We start from the raw sequence: 19,352 nt of genomic DNA, 5'->3' as shown, positions 1-19,352 counted from the left end.
GGACGCTGTGATTTGATTTACTGAAGGGCCACAAAAAAGTCTTGGGCTTATGTATTAGATCCAAAACATTAAGAAATGTCATTGCAGTGTGTGCTGCGTGCTTTAATGAAGACCTTGGTGGGTGGACCTCAGCCTCTGGTTTGCTGATTACATACATTTATCTTCATGTGGCCCTGAGGTGAAGCAGGATGTTTCGGCGGTACGTGAGAAACCACACAACCTCACCTCACGGTACCCATCAGGTCCCTCACTTCCTTATCCACACGTGCGTTTAAATCAGCCATTGTACCGTCAAACTGGGCTTACTAACGATGAAGAAGATAGCACACTGGATTCGAACTAAATTCCCCGGATGAAATATCATTCGTTATGCAGACTTGTTTTGCTGTAAACATCTGATACTATGTCCCTTTAAGGGTTTCTGAAGTCTTGGTCATATCGGATCAAAAACAGCCTATATTTTCTTGTCATGTCATTAAAACAAGATCATAGATGATCTGCACGATCATCTCAAAAGACTAAACTAGGTTAAGACTTAGGCCCTAACTTAATAAATAAATAAAAAAACTCTTCTCACATCATATTCACCTAAAAATTTGCCTAACTATTAATGTCATTTGCTACTTTTATACTTTTATTTTATTTCATTAATATATATTTTATTATTATTATTGTATATAACCAGTGGGTAGCCTAGATTTTATTTATTTATTTATTCATTGGGTTTTTATTTATGGTTATTTTTCTTATTATTTAATTTTTCCTTTATTCCTATTTTATTTATTCTTTGTTCACACACACACACACACACACACACACAGAGAGAGAGAGAGCGAGATTACAATTAAGTCTAAAAATAACCACTACTTTTTTTTTTTTTTTTTTAATAAACAGTATTATAGTTATTTAAATAGTTATAATGCTTCTAATTATTTATTTATCTATGTAGGCTGTTTTCTTTGCTGTTATACTATATTTTTATTTTATTTACGTTATTTCTGTTTTATTTATTTAGCCTAGTTATTTATGATAGTGTGCTGTCTCATCCATCTTATTAACTTTTATTGTAACTGCAAGGACTATGAAGAATGACAGTATGACAGCATGATGAAGAAGTTACCACCCACAAGGGTCTTGTAGTAGAGGGGGAAACATCGTGTTTAATGCACTTTGCATAGCTCGAATAGATCAAACCAAGAAAACCAATCAGGCGTGGGTCTCTTTCTCTCACAGCGCGGGAGTGTTATTGTGAAGGCGCGCGCACTTGTCTGTGGCACCACAACTCCACAGAGCGGAGAGAAGCGGCGACTCAACTCGCCTTTTCCATGACCAAACACGTTCAGAATATTGCATTTGTGTATATATTACTTCGTCAGGGTGATAAAAACGTGTGGAACGATTTGGTCTCTACTCATTTGTTTTTTTGTCTTCAGTTTTTTTTAGGTTGGACATTCAGAAATGCAGCTCAGGTGAGTAACGCCACAGTTCGTAAATATATTTGTTTACTAGTAAAGTTTGTGATTTAACTGAAAGTACTGAACTTTCTCAGCCTTTAGATTTTGTAACTTTGTCAGCCTGTTAGTCAGAGAGAGACTCTGAATGACACCTGTATTGTTTTGCTCATTCTAATCTTTTAAATTCACCATTTTTATTAATTAATGTCACAATTTGCTCGCCTTTTCTGATTTTATTGTATATTTTTACAGTAATCATAAGTAGTTCACATGACAGTCTCCAACAATGTGACACATGCATGTGATGTAATAGCCTACTTCCATCTAAAAACAATTTGAAGAGCATTTTTTCTCAATTTCTTTCATTTTTTAAGTATTATGCTATTCGTGCACTTTTAAGACCTCATTTTAACTGTGAAAAAACTGTATTTGTATTTGATTAATTATTTATTTTTACTTTTAACATTTTTTAATCATTTGCCACACCTCATGGCCATATAAGTGGATTAAAGAGGGTATTTTTTTATGAACACCTTATCTTATAGATAAATACAATTCTTAAAGATTTGAATTAATATTTAAAAATTTCATATACATGCTATTTGCCAGCTACTATAACCTACATAAATCCATATATAAAATGATTTACAGAAAACTGATGTAATTTATAAGCTAGCCTATATAAAGCATCCTTCTCTGTTGTTCTCCATTAAATGTACAGTTGTTAAGCAAGTTTAAAATAACCACTTATGCTAGTTATGTGGCGGAATTGTCACAGAATTCTGCCGCAAATATCTCATAATGTTTCAGCCATTGTTTCTCTGTTGTGTAAATGTTTCAGCAGTCGAATTGTTCTTAAGAAAAGGTTTTTGCAATCAGCAGTGTGTTTCTCTACTCTATGATGTTATTGAAATGACTTGTGGTGTAGTTACATGCATCTTTACAATGACCAAGATATCTGTTAAGCATGCTTTTTGAATGACAGAGAGGCGTGCAGTACACGCTTATCATAGTCCCCAAACCCTAAGCATCGTTTCCTCTCTCACACAACATGCTCGCGGAGCAGCTGTCAGATACAGTATTTCCGCATTCCCACCCTTTTTTTTTTAATACAGATGTGCATGACATGACTTGTGAGGGACTTTGTATGTTCTTTTTAGTCTGCACATCATATAGTTAATATTATAATACCACATAACGGTTTAACCAGTTACGGAAAGTACCTTGTCTTGATGCACAGGAAGCGTTTTATAAACTGATGCATGTTAAGGCAAAAGTTGTTGAAACACAACATGCCAGACCTGTGCTTTGGAAACAATTTGTCATTATATCTCTTGAGGGAGTCAACAGCCATACCAAAGTCACGCTGTGCTATAAAAAGCAAACAGCAACACTAAAACTCAGAGGAAGAGTGACGGTGACTTTAATCATCACATTTTTGTGCCTGATCAAACAAACTGGAGCTAAAAGATTAGAAATCTCTTAAAAAAATAACAGATAATTTGGCCTACCATGGAAGGCATGTCGCAGTTAGTCAATTCATTCTAGATAGGCCTACACAAAACCACAATAAATGACCCAAAAGAGTCAGAATGATTTAATTACACATGCAAATAGACATTTTAGATGCTCTGTTTTTTTGTTGTTTTTTTAAGCCAAACCTGAACAATTCAGACAGCGCATTATCAAGTACTGAAGATGTAGAGCTGAAACTTACACTTACCTTTATTGTTCAAAAGATTGGGGTCTATCTAAAAGTAAACACGTTTAAAATTTCACAAAACAATTGTATTTCAAACAAATGCTGTTTTTTCAAAAAAATATAATAAATAATAATAAATGTTTGTTGAGAATCAAATCAGCATAATTTTTTTAAATGTATGGAAGTTAAAAAAAACTTAACCATTTCATGTAGAAAGTCAGTGAAACATAAAAGCAGAATCACATGAATGGGTACAAAAGAAGACTTGTTCACAATTCTAAGCCAATAATAGCAAAGGCATTGCAAAGTTCAACTGTACACATCCTAGAAACTATATTGGAGGAAGTGCTGGCCTGGGTCTTGTGATAAATAGCAGGCATGCACAAATATTACATTCGAATTTGTGGAGTCTTTCTTAAAATAAAAGCTTATTGTTGGATTTAGCCTGTTGTCTTTTGATTGAGACCTCCTGTTTGGGAGATGGATTGCTTTTGTGACCCAAAGAGGTTGATTTTTTATTGTGCGATATTGTTCTTTCTACAGGGTAAGAAGTCCCAGTGAAGGTCTACCGGAGACGCTTTATGCAGTCTAGTAGCTGTTTTCTTTAATACTTTCAATGAAAGAATGACGTGAGGTGGTCCTAAGCGACACGCTGGTGAACGGGTAAATCAAGATTTACAGAGGGGTGTCACCATCGACCCTGCAGTCACCTCAGTGTACCTAAACCACCTCAGACAGAGTGGTTTAGCAGCTGATACCAGGTTATTTCTATCCCCTCATTCCATTAAAACAAGATATCATTCATTCAAGAGGAATGGTTGGATTGGCTAGTCCTCACACCTATTGCTGGAGCCATTGAGTGGTAGAGTGAAGTCCCACTGAGCAATTATCGGGAGCACAACTATGTATGTCCCTGAGGATGTCCTTTCACACCAGTTGATGGCACCATGTCTTCGCTCGTCTACATTGTTCTTGAGCTCCTGATTGCGATTTTGGCAGTGGCAGGGAACGTTCTGGTGTGCTGGGCCGTCTGCCTTAACAGTAACCTCCAGAGCATCACCAACTTCTTTGTAGTGTCGCTGGCTTTGGCGGACATCGCAGTGGGACTCCTGGCCATTCCATTCGCTGTCACCATCAGCACGGGCTTCTGCAGCCATTTTCACGGGTGTCTCTTCATTGCATGCTTTGTGCTGGTCCTCACACAGAGCTCCATCTTCAGTTTGTTGGCCATTGCTGTGGATCGGTACATCGCCATCAAGATCCCATTGAGGTGAGTGAATGGTTCTGTTGTGTTTGTTCATAAAATGAAAGTTAGCAAGTAGCGTGTTTTTGGACCCCACTGACTTTCATTGTATGGGAAAAAAATAGCTATTTAAACTATCTTCTTTTTCGTTTCACAGAAGAAAGATCATACAGGTTTGGAGTAACTTGAGTCCCATTGTCTATGTGCTTGTGTTTGTGTGAGTGTTTACATGTGTATTTAATCAAGTGTTATGTTTGCAAAAATATTATTATCTAATCTGTATTTGTATTTATTTGTATTTTGCATGTTATGATCCTAGGCTCCTAGACTGTGTGACTCTCTCTGCCTTTCTCTTGATAATTACTTGATAACGGGCACAACATGCACTGCAATTCCCCTTTAATCACTCTTTCTCTTCTAGCAGTGAGGGGATTTTCTCAGTAAATAGGAGTCATGCAGCTTCACTGTTGACAAATGTTTCAAGAATAGTTCATTTCAGTAGAGCCAAATCAATAATCAATACTTAATCTTTCACTATGTTGTAATATAGTGACATACAAAGAAACAATAAACACGTCACACAAACACTACCTATCTAGTCTACAAAACTTTCAAATCTATCTAAATATGACTTATGTCCCTTTTTTAGTGTAAGCCTAGGGGATTTTCAGCCGTTATATTGTCTGTCAGTTGTAAATCATAGGTCTGATCCCTTAAACAAATAATAGCACACCTCTGCACATTAAGCCACATGATTTGTGGTATCATTCATTGTCTGTAGCACAAACGGTGTGGGAGTTTAATACTTAGGTTTAGTTTTTTTTCCAAACATGTAGTGTAGTATATGCACTCTTTACTTATACTGATTAAAATATATAAGAAAAAAGCAATACCTGCCTTAGTATTTACTGCTAATTATATCTTAGTCCAGTGATATTTATCAAAAAAGAACATCTTTAAACTATTTACTTAGAATGTAAAGGCAACCAGTGTAGAGTCTTTAACGTGGGGCATTTTGCACTCCCGTTGAACATTGTAATGGTTATTCTTAAATGCTCTGGCCCAGCAGCTCTCAGCTGCACTTTTCAGTAGCTGAAAGGTGTGGGACTTTACCACCCGCCTGCATACAGGGTGTGATGCACATTTCTGCTCCTGGTGTAGATTGAGGCGCCCGAAGCATTGTAAGCAGCATTGACAGCAAAAGCCCCGGCAGGTGTTGATGAGGTAACAGTAGTACTGGAGCCCTGTAAGTCCTCTGGGTTTAATGAACCAGCCCCTGTTGTTCTCGATGGGCCTGATATAAACCCAAGGATTTTTGAAACAATTGACATTTGACCACCGTTTCCAGCAGTTGCCCTTGGCAAAGGAAACATGTAGCAGGGCTGTCTGCATGATGGGATGTCTGAAATAACGGTGGTGGATTTTGCACAGCTGTATTCCAAACTGTTTGTAAACTAATAGATGCAAACTCCTCACCTTTTAGTGAAAACTCACCTTTTTGAAATCAAAATAGGTATCCTACGAGATTTGTGTAGATCCAGTGAGAAAGTGTTTTTGGTGGTGGTGGTGGGGGGGGGGGGGGTATTTTTACAGTACCGTTAGTACCAATTCATATCTATACCCACTCGTAGTCAACCACTTTTAAACGCTCCTGTGTGTTTTTGCGTGCATGCTCTTGTTTCGAATGACAAAACCACAGGTTTATTTACATGTTTTTGCAGTGTTGAGTATAGTAGCCAATCACAGGCATAGGTTATTCACAGGCATTCTGTAGGTTAATCAGAAGAATCCCCTTTAAAATAAATCCAAAAAATACGTCAAAATATTTAATGCATTATTATTTACTTTTACTTGCTATACTACTTCAGTACAGTGCAGTACAGTACTACATTTTTTTATAATCACCGTTTTATAATGAATTCAAAATCAAGACCTGAAAATTAGGAAGTGGAAATGGCAACTGAGCTATTGAGTGATCCTTTGCTGCCATCTACTGGATATAATGGTAATTTCATGTAATTGCCCTCTCAAAAGTCTTTGTTTTCCACAAGGTTTTTTGGCACATTTTTTTGTCATCTCCATGAATGAAAAGTGCATTTTTACAGTGAATTTTACTGCACAACTGCAAAATTAATAATACTAAGGCTTTTAAATATTGTATAAGTGCGAGTCTTTGTCACCTTTTTCACCCATGATGCGTTTGCATCCCTGTGATGCTTATACAGTTGCCAATATGCAATAGTTTATTATAGCACTTAACATTTAGTTCTATTTTTTTCAACCAGGGGTCTCAATATAGTAATGTTCTTAATTAAACAAAGTTTTGCCATTAAATATTTTTTTATATTTGGAAGGCATTAATATTCAGTCCTTATGCGTAAGCAGACCAAACACATGACCAATTAAAGACAGTTTTTCATGTGATACCTATTCAACATCCTTGCAAAAATGCTACCGAATCTGCAGAGTGAAACATTCAGCACAACCATTGTAGTCTGTCTCCTGAATGTATGACTATTATGAGCCTGTTCTTTTTAGTGAATCCAAAAAAGCAACAACAACACACAACACAACCAGTATAGTCTGACTTTCAAATCAAAGACTCTTAAGAGTAATTTCTTTTTAGGAAGTCAAAAACATGTAACGTGGTCAGTGTAGTCTTGAATGAATGACTCAATCAAATTGTCTTTTTTTAGAGAATAAAAAACATACATTCCAACCAGTTTAGTCCCGAATTAATACCTTTTATGAGCGGTTCTTTTCATAGAAGCAAAAACGTATAGCACAACCAGTGTAGTCTGACTTGCGAAGAAATGACTCTTATGAGCTGGCTCTTTTTAGAGAATAAAAAAAACAAACAGCACAACCAATTTAGTCTGTCTCCCAAAATAATAACTTTTATGACCCAGTACTTTTTAGAGAATCAAAAACATACAGCACAACCAGTGTAGTCCGACTTGAACAATTTAATTCTTCTCATGATTTTCTAATTATATCACTGAAAAGATGAAGGTTAAGTTGTACAAAAACAAGGCCTGTAAGTATTATTTTAAGAATAGGCACAATACAGGTGAAATATATGCTTCTTATTAGCACATATCCTGGTATTTTCTACTTTGGCAGCAATTACCAAAGCTTAGCACCTAAACAATGGACATTTCCCAGGAGCAAAGTCAGTGCATGCATGTATGTGTGGATTTGGGGGAAAAATGGTGCACAGAACAATACGTCCCTCTCCAGGATGGACTTCAGGAAACATCAACATATTGTTGAGGAAGATAGAGTTGTAATATATGAACAAACTTTGCATGCTTATCACTATATAGTGCTCCACAGCATACAATAATTGCTGTCTCATGTCTGGTTTTGTTTTGTCTTGCTAAGGTACAACAGCCTTGTCACAGGCCGAAGAGCCAAAGGCATCATTGCGGTATGCTGGATACTTTCAGTGGTCATCGGTTTGACCCCCATGCTAGGCTGGAACAGGCGTGTCGCCGCGGGCACCAACAGCACTTGTCCTCAAGGTATGATGGAGTGCCTGTTCGAGAAGGTGGTCACCATGGGTTACATGGTTTACTTCAACTTTTTCGGCTGCGTCTTGACTCCGCTACTTGCCATGCTGGCCATCTATGCATGGATCTTCATGGCTGCCCGTCGCCAGCTCAGACAGATGGAGCAGAAACTAGTACACTTGCAAGGATGTGCCCACAGGGAGGGATCCTCATCGCGGTCCACGCTGCAAAGGGAAGTCCACGCGGCCAAATCGCTGGCTATCATTGTGGGCCTCTTTGCTATTTGTTGGCTCCCTTTGCATATTATTAACTGCTTCACACTGTTCTGTCCACAGTGTGATCGACCTCAGGACTGGGTCATGTACCTGGCCATAATACTTTCACATGCTAATTCAGTAGTTAACCCGTTTATATACGCCTACCGAATACGTGACTTCAGACACACCTTCCGAAGGATCATCCGACAGCACTTCCTGTGGCATGAAAACAGACTGGCCACTGGTAACAGCAACAGAGGCATGGCTGCTTCTTCTGCTGCGGTCAGTGTGATTGAGACTTCTTGTACAGTGTCCAATGGCTATGTGTTGGACGCCAATCCCATTCATGGCATGGTTTCCTGTGATAAATTTACAAAGCAAATGCCACCAAAAACAGAATTCCATGATTTAGGATACAGTTTAAATGGAACTTTGGAACATTCCTTTTCTGCCAATTCGACAAAGATTTTCTCATTACATACCGGGGAGGAAGTTCCCTCCATCAGGAGGGAAGACTGCAGTGCTATTACTAACGTACATGTCAGATGTCTGGTGCCCATAAGGACAAGCAACTCATCCGATCTTGCAGAAGTGTCATGACACACACTTCCACAAGAGTTATTCCTCAGAAAATACCCGAATGAAGCTTGTTTCATTCTTCGCGAAGCTATCACTGATCTGAATTGCTAGTGAGTGTGATTTCACTTACAGTACTATGAAGGATCAGGAAAGCTAAAACTATGTGAAGACCACATAACTCCTGTGGGAACCCTCACTACACAAATTCCAGGAATTCCTACTCATCTTTGCAGTCAAACATCCCTGATGGTTTTCAGACCAAATGAAGAACTTGTTTGCTGACATTGTTGAGCATTTTCAAAGCTTATATGTTTCCAAGGAGCTTTATTAAAAGAGCATTGTTTCCTGGTCAAAGTGGGAGAGGCATAATGGTTTAAATCAATATTCCTGTTATGACCGTACCATAAAAGAGGTTGATGTGTGGCATGTTTTAAAGAAGTATCATCTTTCTGTTCTTTTTTTAAATAGGTGTTTGTCCAAACTGAGAACCTGTACAGTCAGTAGAACTGCCAGAGCCTCTGTAGTGCTTTAAAACATAGGATTTGGGGAAAAAATCGCATTGCAATTTTTCTGATAAAAATTGTGATCTAAAATGCTTGTTTGTGGGGTTGCACGATTTGGCCAAAAATTAGGTGATTATATATCAATATGACTATATAATAATAATAAAATATAAAATAATAATACAAATTTAATATTATAAGTGACCTAAACTGGAGTTTTCTGCATTTACTGTCAAATCATGAGCAACTTAGTGCCACGCTTCACTCTGAAACTATACATGCAGCGTATATGTATTTATATTAATATATGTATTTAACAAAATCACAGCTTTTTCAATTTGAAAATCGCACAAAGCCATTTTACGATTTCGGCTTCATTTCGATTAATCATGCACCCCTATTAAAACATGACCAAACTGAATACTGTACTGACTGTAAGCATGTGTTAATATTTTAAGAAATGTACTAAATAAAAATAAAGCTATTCCAAATTTTGCCCAAATACAATTTATGAATAGTGATGTGCTTGATTAGAATCACATGCAGACACCAATTATCTATTAAATAAATTTCAATAATCCTTAAACAGCTGGTTTAATGCATAGACTATCTGTGCAACGACAAGTGGACTTCTTGGTGCTCAATAAAGTGGACGTTGAGTCTCGTTATAATGATCAAATGTAATACAAGTATAAACAATAATGAGTCACAAATGTCAACTGAGCAATCATGTGTAATAGATTTATTTAGTCTACAGCACAACATAATGCTTAGGGATCATAAAATTGAGAATGTAGGACAGTGCAGTTTAATCTCCTCTTCTGACACGCATGCATATGAGCGCAATCGTGGATTCACAGACCAGCAGCTATGATTGTATTTACAGAGAGACTGCTGACGCCAGAAGCCGGCCTAATGCAACAGAAATCAAATGAAGGGGCATTTGATGATCCTTCAAACTGGCCCATTACACTTCCTTTTTCCTCATTACAAAGCTCTAAAGTGGGAAAAAAACTGCACTGTGTACACGATGCATGTATTTGACACATGAGTCTAGAGTCTAGAGTGACCATTCATAAAAATAGAACAAGTGACTTCCCAGAAAATGTTTTTGTTTTTTATATCCTTAATCAATATTGCCTCTATATTTGGCCTATGTTGAAGGATCAGGACCTGTTGAGTCGACACATTAACACATCCATAGCTAGTTTTAAATCAGCAGAAATAATCAGACATTCTCATATTTTATATATTATGTATTTCTATATATTTTCATATATACTATATATATAGAGAGAGAGATATATTGCATTTAATATATTGACAGAAAACAGTTCTTTTTAATTGTAATGATAATTCACAATATTACTGATCAAAAATACAGCAAAAATCATTTCAAAATATATAGTAATAATATTTCACAATATCGCTTATAAAATAAATATAAAAATATACATACTTTTATCATTTTCATTGTAATGGCAACTATACCCAATTAAACTAATTATAATCATTACAACAATAAAAAGGAAAGAAATGGAAGCTCTTTCCATTGCTTAAAAGATGGTGCAAATTTGTCCAGCACTTGGTTATAGTCAGGGCTTGACATTAACTTTTTTGCTCACTGGCCACAATTTTGTTGTTGGGAAATTACGTTTTATATGACTTAATACTGCATACAAAAATGTCTTTAAATTGATTTCCAGGTAATTTTTGACCTATTTAAAGGGCACTTTCCCCTAACCGTATTAAATGCATGCATCATCTTTCATCTCAAATTCTTACATTTTATTAATAATTTCACTTAATATAATAAGATAATATAGGGCTGTTACCAATAATATGAAATCAGTATATATAAAACCGATCTTTCGACTGCAGAAGAAACAGTGACTGGAGAGGCACTCAGATCCATTTACACAGACAGTTCAATTCAGCTGAAATATAGCATGAATACATTTACACTGCATGCAAAATTATAACAGCATAAATAATTTTGTGAGTTCAGTGTTTTAAAATATATATGTTTTTAATACACAAATATGAAATGTTGGAAAAAAATACAAAGATAAGCTACTATGAAAACCGCCAGTAGGTGGCAGCAAGTGACTTTTTAATTAATGAGTCATTGAAGTGTGCCTTCAAACGATTTGTTCAAGAAAGAAGCAAGTGCCTTTCCTTATGAATGGACCACTGTATCATTAACTCAAATGATTCAAAATTCAAAAACGCAAATCATTCAGTAACGAAGTACCGCTGTGTGTTGCTCAGACATGCGCGACTGTTCTTCTTTGTTTGGAACTATTTTCATTAAACAAATGGGGCAATCAACATTGACAATATATTCTTTCAATAAATTCAAATATTTAACTAAAAATGTATATTTACTACTCGTTTTAACTCTTGTCTAAAATGTCAAATTTGCATTTGTGGTTTTCGGGGAACTCTAGAGCTCTCTTGGTTGTGTCATGTTGCTTAACTAAGCTGTATGTTATAAATAGAAAAACTGTCTGTGTGTAGTTGCGTTCGTTTTGATTTCTCAACGAGATTCTCTCGCATAGACAGGCTGCGTGAGCTTTAACTGGCGTGATCTTGTTGATTATCCATTATCAATCGCCGTTTACACCGAATGTAATAAAATCAGAACCATTCTCGCTGAAATTTTGGTGCAATTAGATGTTTTAATCAGATTAGTTGTTTGTGGAAGCCCGTTTTCGCCACTGAATAAACAATTCAAAAGGTAATTGCGACTTTTTATATATAAACTCGCAATTGTGAGACATATAGTCGCAATTCTGGGAAATAAAGTCAGAACATATCTGTCCCCCCTCAAAACTGGACTTTAACTCAAAACTGGTGGAACTATGATGTCACTTTGTAGGCGAAAACCCGAAAGCGAGTTAGCATTTTACCACTTCCGGTTCCATCGTCCAACAGTCAATGGGTTTTTTGAATGGGATTTTGGATAAATCCCTTAAATAAGGTCCACGGTTCACACAGGCTCAAGATACTCTCACGTTTTATTCTACGACATAAAACACACCAGTTACACCACATTCATGATTTTTTTAAGCTGTTACGTTTCTTAAAAAAGACGGTTGCTAACAAGTTGCTAAATGGGACTACAGGCGCTGTCGGAGATATTCAACGTCATCACGCCACAGTTGATCAATTTACAGTATTTTCCAGTTTAATTTTAGAATAACCAATGAATAGTTTCCCGCATTTTATATTGTTATTCGACAAGGATTTATTTACTTTTAATGCACCTTATTTCGAAATGTACAGAAATACGTGCTTTAAATGTTAGTTTAGCTTTTCAGTTCTGGCGCTTTTATTTAGGCTTCAAAATTCGTCAGTTATATTATTTTGTGAAGATTATCTTGATGGACAAAACGTGTAAATTTCATGGACTATGATTGATCACAGAGCTTATTTTTTTGCGATTATCTAAAAGTCTATGGAAAAATCCTATTGGCTTTTTGTCGAGGGAACCAGTTTCATGCTAACAGCCGATCCGCCTACAGTGTCCCCCACTATATCTCACAATCCTGAGAGAAAAAAAGTCAGAATTGAGATAAAAAGTCGCATATCAGTTCAAATCTAGTGGTTTGTTGATTCTAGCTGAGAAATGTCAGTCAGCTCAGCAGTGGCATGGTTTGATTTTGTGTTGAGAGCACCATTTTTTAATGAGACAGATGTTCTTTACAAAAACGAATCTTTGGGCTTATGCAGTAATTTATCTTCTTCCATCATGAATGCTTGTAGTTTAAATCAGATGGGAGTGAAGCTAACAGACTCAGCTTGTCACATAGACCAGTAGCAGCTGGCAGGTTCATTCTGCTGCTAAAATGAGGTTTGAAGAGATTGCTGAGAGTTACTGTGTAGTCAACGGACACCCACCCACCTACCCATTCCACTATGTCACTGTTTGTAATTGGTTGAATTGACTTTTTACTCTTTTGTAGATTTGATGCAGATGAAATCCTTCAGAACGTCAGGTTCAATCTCATGAGAGCAATTTCAGGTCACAGAAAGAGACTATTTGATAAACAGTTACAATTTCCTGTTAAACATGACATGTTTTTAAAGAAAATAATAATTTTTTATCCATCTTACCAGTGATAAAATTCCTTAGATAACATATTGTACCATATTTGATACAAAATAAATAAAGTAGGTTAAATATCTTTGGCACGGGGAGGTGGGTTTATAGGAATTTGCTGTTACAGCATTATGTGGTAGGCCTGTGTTAAAAAATAAATCATCTTTGATCACCATTTCAGTCCATTATTAGTTTTTACCACTTCCCTTAAATTCTGGAAAACAGGAACATTCAATTAATAGTCGGCAGACGTAATACTTCCTGTCTTGGCTCGTCAGTTCAGCCCATTTTGAACAGGTCTCTTGTTCTACCGTGATTTACAGACAAAGAGGAAAAGACTACTGAATCAGTCTATCAAGCACCAGGATGACAGAACAAATTTAGACCGTATATTGCTGCCTTGCACAATGTCTCAGACTAGAGCAATGAATCTTGATGATGTCAAAACCAGACAAATGACTTCTCAAAGCTCCCCCCCCTCCACTGTTTAACAATTTATTGTTTAATATGTGGCATGCAGCCTGTCTCGTATAAAAAGTAGTTGTTTCGTTTTTTAAATGTGTCAAATATGTATTTATTGCACAAAAATATTAAAGATGTTACATGTTTTAAATTAAATTATAGCATGCAGAAATAAATGCTGAACTGACAAAGACGTCTGATTTTTTAAAACTGTTTATTATAATAATAGCTAATTGTGACAGTTAAATAAAATATTAAATTGAATGACAGTGTTGTGGATAATATCCACAATTCAATACTGCCCTCTTGTGTAATTCTGAGGTGTCTGATTCTTGTTTACATTGACCTGAATTTTACTTAGTACGTAATAGGACTTCAATTCCCAAAATGCAACAGGGTTTCAGGAAAGGGCGGGGCTTCTGCTTTCAGCTGCATTGTGGGAGCGGGAAAACGCCGCAAATAATCACGTTGTTCAACTGTGAGGTTCTCTGCGAAGCTGTTTATACAAGGTACTGTAATGTTTTATGACATAAACCTATTATTTGTAGTCTATAGTTTTGTCTTTCACGGTCATGCTGGGTCTGTTCGATGCTTTAGCGGAACTACAACGTCCATTTCAGACATTCATTGTTTGCTTGGTTTATGTATTCGAGTTGCTTGAGACCAGTCTAACGTTACAGATTAATTTGGAATATTAAGGTCTTTAAGTAGCTTAAGTCAGTATAAGCTAACTTCATTAAATACCAAAATTAAATGGTTTTCATGACGTTCCATTTTCCTGAACGAATGATTCTTATGAGCCGATTCCTTTTACTGAATCAGAAGTAAAGCGGGACCAGTGTAGTCCGATTCCTGAACGAATTGTTCTAATGAATCGGATCATTTTAAGTGACTCGAACACTTAAGAATTAGTATTCTCTCTGAACTCTTTCACCTCTAGTTATTTGGTGTTAATTACATTTTTTTTCTTCAGATTAAAACATGTCTATTGGTGTTCCCATCAAAGTCCTGCATGAAGCAGAGGGTCACATCGTGACCTGCGAGACCAACACGGGTGAGGTGTACAGAGGCAAATTGATTGAAGCAGAGGATAACATGAACTGCCAGGTACATTCTTGATGCATTGTATCTACATTATCCAAACGTTTACTTTAAACTTAAATATACATTGTGTGAAGGGAATCTTGAATAATGAAACTAACTTGGCTTATGTTTTAATTGAATCAGATGTCCAACATTACAGTGACATATCGAGATGGCAGAGTGTCCCAGCTGGAGCAGGTATACATTCGTGGCAGCAAAATACGCTTCCTCATTCTGCCTGACATGTTGAAAAACGCCCCCATGTTGAAGAGCATGAAAAACAAAAACCAAGGTGCAGGAGCTGGAAGAGGCAAAGCTGCTATTCTCAAAGCTCAAGGTTGGACCTTTTTATGGCATCTTTGACTTCATTACAGTAACTGCAGTTATGCTGTGTTTTTCAGTGGTTGCAATGTCAAATGCTTGTTAGCCGCATTAATCATTTGTATAGTCCCAAACGATTTTGTTGGAGCATGCAGTACGTTTTAGTACCGTTAGCAATTAAAGCATTTGCCTTTAAATTTAAATTATATATAAATATTAAATTAAATATAAATAATAAAATTAATTTAAATGTCCTTCAAAAAAGCACTGAACACGGTTTGTAATTTGTTTATATGTCATTTGTTGCAACCAGTCCGGTTTCAGAAGTGGACATTCAACCAAGACTGCCTTGCTCAATTGTTGAAGCCCTAAGATTGGCAAGAGCAGATTCCAAATCTTCAATACTTATCTTGCTGGATCTGTCCACTGCTTTTGATATGGTTAACAACCAGATCATCCTGTCAACCCTATTGGCAAAGGGCATCTCAGGAACCGCACTCCAGTGGTTTGAGTCTTGCCTCTCAGATAGGTCCTTCAAGGTATATCACCATCCAGTTAGGCACATCAACCATAACTACTTCAAAAACAGCCAGAAACCTTGGAGTTATGATTGATTGATCAGCTGACTCTCTCAGACCACATTGCTAAAACTGCCCGGTCCTGCAGATTTGCTTTATTCAACATCACGAAGATTAGGCCCTTTCTTTCGGAACATGCTTCACAACTCCTTGTTCAAGCTTTTGTTCTGTCCAAGCTGGACTATTGCAGTGTTCCCTTGGCAGGTCTTCCAGCCAGTTCTATCGAACCTTTACAATTAATCTAGAACGCGGCAGCAAGATTCATTTTTAATGAGCCAAAAAGATTGCACGTCATATCTCTGTTTATCAATTTGCACTGGCTACCAATAGCTGCTCGTATAAGATTCAAGGCATTAATGTTTGCCTACAAAACTACCACTGGCTCTATTCCCCTTTACCTAAATTCATTACCTCAGACTTATGTGCCCTCTAGAAGCTTGCGTTCTGCAAGTGAACGTGGCTTTATTGTGCCATCCCAAAGAGGCACAAAATTACTTTCATGGACTTTTAAATGAAATGTTCCCTCCTGGTGGAATAGCCCTTTTATTGACACAAGAAGGCAAACGTAAGAGAGGCAGACCAAAGTACACCTGGCACCGGACTGTAGAACAAGAACTAAAAAACCTAACCACACTTGGGGCACCATCCAGCAGCTGGCCCAAAACAGACAGGAGTGGAAGACTTTTGTTGCTGCCCTACATGCCAAGGGCATAATGGGTAGTAAGTAAGTCCTGGTTGAATAAACTCAATCAGAGCTTGAGAGCTTTCTTCTTCAAGAATTGGCTAAAAACACATCTCTTCCAGCTTTATTTGACCCTCTAACTCTAGCACTCCTTATTGTAATTATATTCTTTAAAAAAAGACAAACTTTTCCCTTTTAGGCTTGCACTCTTCATTTACTGCTTGTTTTCTAAAAAAAAACTAACACACTTTTCTAATCTTTTTGTATTCCATCCATTTCCTTTTTATTTATTATACAATTAACAAAAGCAAAAAAGGCCTCTAACACTAGCTTGCTCTATTCTTTTTCTATTCTATGTGTTTTCTATTTATTTATATAATTTTATTAAAAAACAAACCTTGCTACGTGTACTGTTAAGCTAACTGAAACTTGTTATAGCACTTGCATATCATTGCTCTTTTGTTAATTTTTATTGCTTCCATTGTCCTCATTTGTATGTTGAACAAGTTAATGTTTTTCATGGGAAAGGCATAAGATGAAACCACTAACTGTTTGTCTTTCCTTTGCAGTCGCAGCAAGGGGCCGAGGTCGAGGAGGGCCAGGAGGAAGGGGAAATATTTTCCAGAAAAGACGATAATGAGAATCTTGTTTCAACCACACTGTCATTTTGTACAGTTTTTTTTCTTCTTTAATGAGAAATTGTGTACTACTTTTTTTTTGGTTTAGTAAATTTTGGTGATCTTGTAGTTTTGTTGATTTTGTTATTTTTACTTTTCTCATATAATAAAGTTGTCTAATTATATAAAAAAATCTGTTTTATCAATGCTGCTGAACCATTCCTTAATTGTATTGCACTGCATTTATTAACAGATAAAAATCTAAACCGCTCAACACTTAAAGTTTGCTTTATTTTGGTCAGACTCGGATGAGAGAAAGTGTTTTTTTTTGTGGGGGGTTTCTACTTCTAAAAAGTTGTATATTGAAAATATGGATTTTGTCTCAGGTTTCGCTTACAAAGGTCAAAGTATTTGACCGAAAACAATTTAATGAAAGCAGTTTTCTTAATGTACTTAAATTCATGTATGTATGTATATATGTGTATGTGTGTACACACACACATGTATAAATATACGCGTACACACGTATACATATACACATGCATACATAAATTTAGATACATTAAGAAAACTGCTTTCATTAAATACTTTGACCTTTGTAAGTGAAACCTGAGACCAAATCCACATACAGTGGTGTGAAAAAGTGTTGGCCCCCTTCCTGATTTTTTTATTTTTTGCATGTTTGTCACGCTTTAATGTTTCAGATCATCAAACAAATTTTGATGATCTGAAACAAAAATGGTGGTGCGTTCAGCGGAACATACCATTCACACCGAGCTCCCTAACCTGCAGGAGATCTACAGCAAGCGGTGCCTGACCAGGGCCAGGAAGATAGTGAAGGACCTCAGCCATCCCAACAATGGACTCTTTTCTCTGCTGCGTTCAGGGAGACGCTTCCGCTCCATGAAGGCGAACACAGAGAGAATGAGGAGGAGCTTCTTCCCGCAGGCCATTCGGAGTCTTATCCTCTCTCCACTCTAATCACATCACCCCACACTTCCACTTTGCACATTTTCAAATACAATCTGCACTAATTTGTAGAAGGGTTACGTAAGGATAAATGAGTGGGACTTACATACCATTTGTCTTTGTCTTTAGTATTCCTTTACTCACTTATACACTTTACTGCACTGCACAGCACACGGACACTTTATCACTGACATACACTTTACTTTTTATAGAATCTATATAGAATCATATTCTATTTTTATTCTTCATATCTATTTTTATTCTCATATCTATTCGTTATTTTATTTTATTGCTAGTTTATTTCTGTATATATGTTTATGCTTTTTCTATTTGTATTTTTGTAAACTTGAGGTTTTTCTTAAATTTGTTGGACAGTCGTACAATACATTTCACTACATGTCGTACTACGTATGTATATGTGACAAATAAAATTTGAATTTGAATTTAAATATTAATCAAAGATAACACAAGTAAACACAACATGCAGTTTTTAAATGAAGGGTTTTTTATGAAGGGAAAACAAAATCCAAACCCACATGGCCCTGTGTGAAAAAGCTACACATCATGCAGAGATCCAAAGACATTCAGGAACAAATGGGAAAAAGTAATTGAGATCTATCAGTTTGGAAAAGGTTATAAACCCATTTCTAAAGCTTTGGGACTCCAGCGAACCACAGTGAGAGCCATTATCCACAAATGGCGAAAACATGGAACAGTGGTGAACCTTCCCAGGCCGGCCGACCAAAATTACCCCAAGAGCGCAGCGACAACTCATCCAAGAGGTCACAAAAGACCCCACAACAACATCTAAAGAACTGCAGGCCTCACTTGCCTCAGTTAAGGTCAGTGTTCATGACTCCACCATAAAAAAGAGACTGGGTGAAAATGGCCTGCATGGCAGAGTTCCAAGACGAAAACCACTGCTGAGCAACAAGAACATAAAGGCTCGTCTCAGTTTTGCCAGAAAACATCTTGATGATCCCCAAGACTTTTGAGAAAACACTCTGGACTGACGAGACAAAAGTTGTATAGAAGGTGTGTGTCCCATTACATCTGGCGTAAAAGTAGCACAGCATTTCAGAAAAAGAACATCATACCAACAGTCAAATATGGTGGTGGTAGTGTGATGGTCTGGGGCTGTTTTGCTGCTTCAGGACCTGGAAGACTTGCTGTGATAAATGGAACCATGAATTCAGCTGTCTACCAAAAAATCCTGAAGGACAATATCCGGCCATCTGTTCGTGACCTCAAGCTGAAGTGAACTTGGGTTCTGCAGCAGGACAAT

General features: G+C 36.8%; 2 protein-coding genes across 2 annotated transcripts; both read left to right on the top strand.

The window, feature by feature from the left end:
- The first annotated feature begins 1,224 nt into the window (after window positions 1-1,224).
- LOC306862913 (adenosine receptor A2b-like) lies at window positions 1,225-9,179 on the top strand. Its single transcript, XM_079406006.1, has 3 exons — window positions 1,225-1,469; window positions 3,700-4,426; window positions 7,784-9,179. The coding sequence occupies exons 2-3, from the start codon at window positions 4,104-4,106 to the stop codon at window positions 8,766-8,768; spliced, it is 1,308 nt and encodes a 435-aa protein (XP_079262132.1). The 5' UTR covers window positions 1,225-1,469; window positions 3,700-4,103; the 3' UTR covers window positions 8,769-9,179.
- Window positions 9,180-14,213: 5,034 nt separating this feature from the next.
- snrpd3l (small nuclear ribonucleoprotein D3 polypeptide, like) lies at window positions 14,214-17,377 on the top strand. Its single transcript, XM_079405287.1, has 4 exons — window positions 14,214-14,326; window positions 14,791-14,924; window positions 15,045-15,237; window positions 17,051-17,377. The coding sequence occupies exons 2-4, from the start codon at window positions 14,799-14,801 to the stop codon at window positions 17,116-17,118; spliced, it is 387 nt and encodes a 128-aa protein (XP_079261413.1). The 5' UTR covers window positions 14,214-14,326; window positions 14,791-14,798; the 3' UTR covers window positions 17,119-17,377.
- Window positions 17,378-19,352: the final 1,975 nt, after the last annotated feature.

This window comes from Barbus barbus (assembly GCF_936440315.1).
Source record: "Barbus barbus genome assembly, chromosome: 43".
Lineage (NCBI taxonomy): Eukaryota > Metazoa > Chordata > Actinopteri > Cypriniformes > Cyprinidae > Barbus > Barbus barbus.
Note: the sequence above shows the minus strand (reverse complement) of the source record. Positions and strands in the feature narration are given on the sequence as shown.

What these genes read in the sequence shown, in the direction of transcription:
- snrpd3l (XM_079405287.1), top strand. Translation starts at nt 14,799, where the DNA reads ATGTCTATTGGTGTTCCCATCAAAGTCCTGCATGAAGCAGAGGGTCAC. An exon ending in AGGATAACATGAACTGCCAG is followed by an intron (nt 14,925 to 15,044) that starts GTACATTCTTGA and finishes TAATTGAATCAG; the next exon opens with ATGTCCAACATTACAGTGAC. An exon ending in TGCTATTCTCAAAGCTCAAG is followed by an intron (nt 15,238 to 17,050) that starts GTTGGACCTTTT and finishes TTTCCTTTGCAG; the next exon opens with TCGCAGCAAGGGGCCGAGGT.
- LOC306862913 (XM_079406006.1), top strand. Translation starts at nt 4,104, where the DNA reads ATGTCTTCGCTCGTCTACATTGTTCTTGAGCTCCTGATTGCGATTTTG. An exon ending in GCCATCAAGATCCCATTGAG is followed by an intron (nt 4,427 to 7,783) that starts GTGAGTGAATGG and finishes TGTCTTGCTAAG; the next exon opens with GTACAACAGCCTTGTCACAG.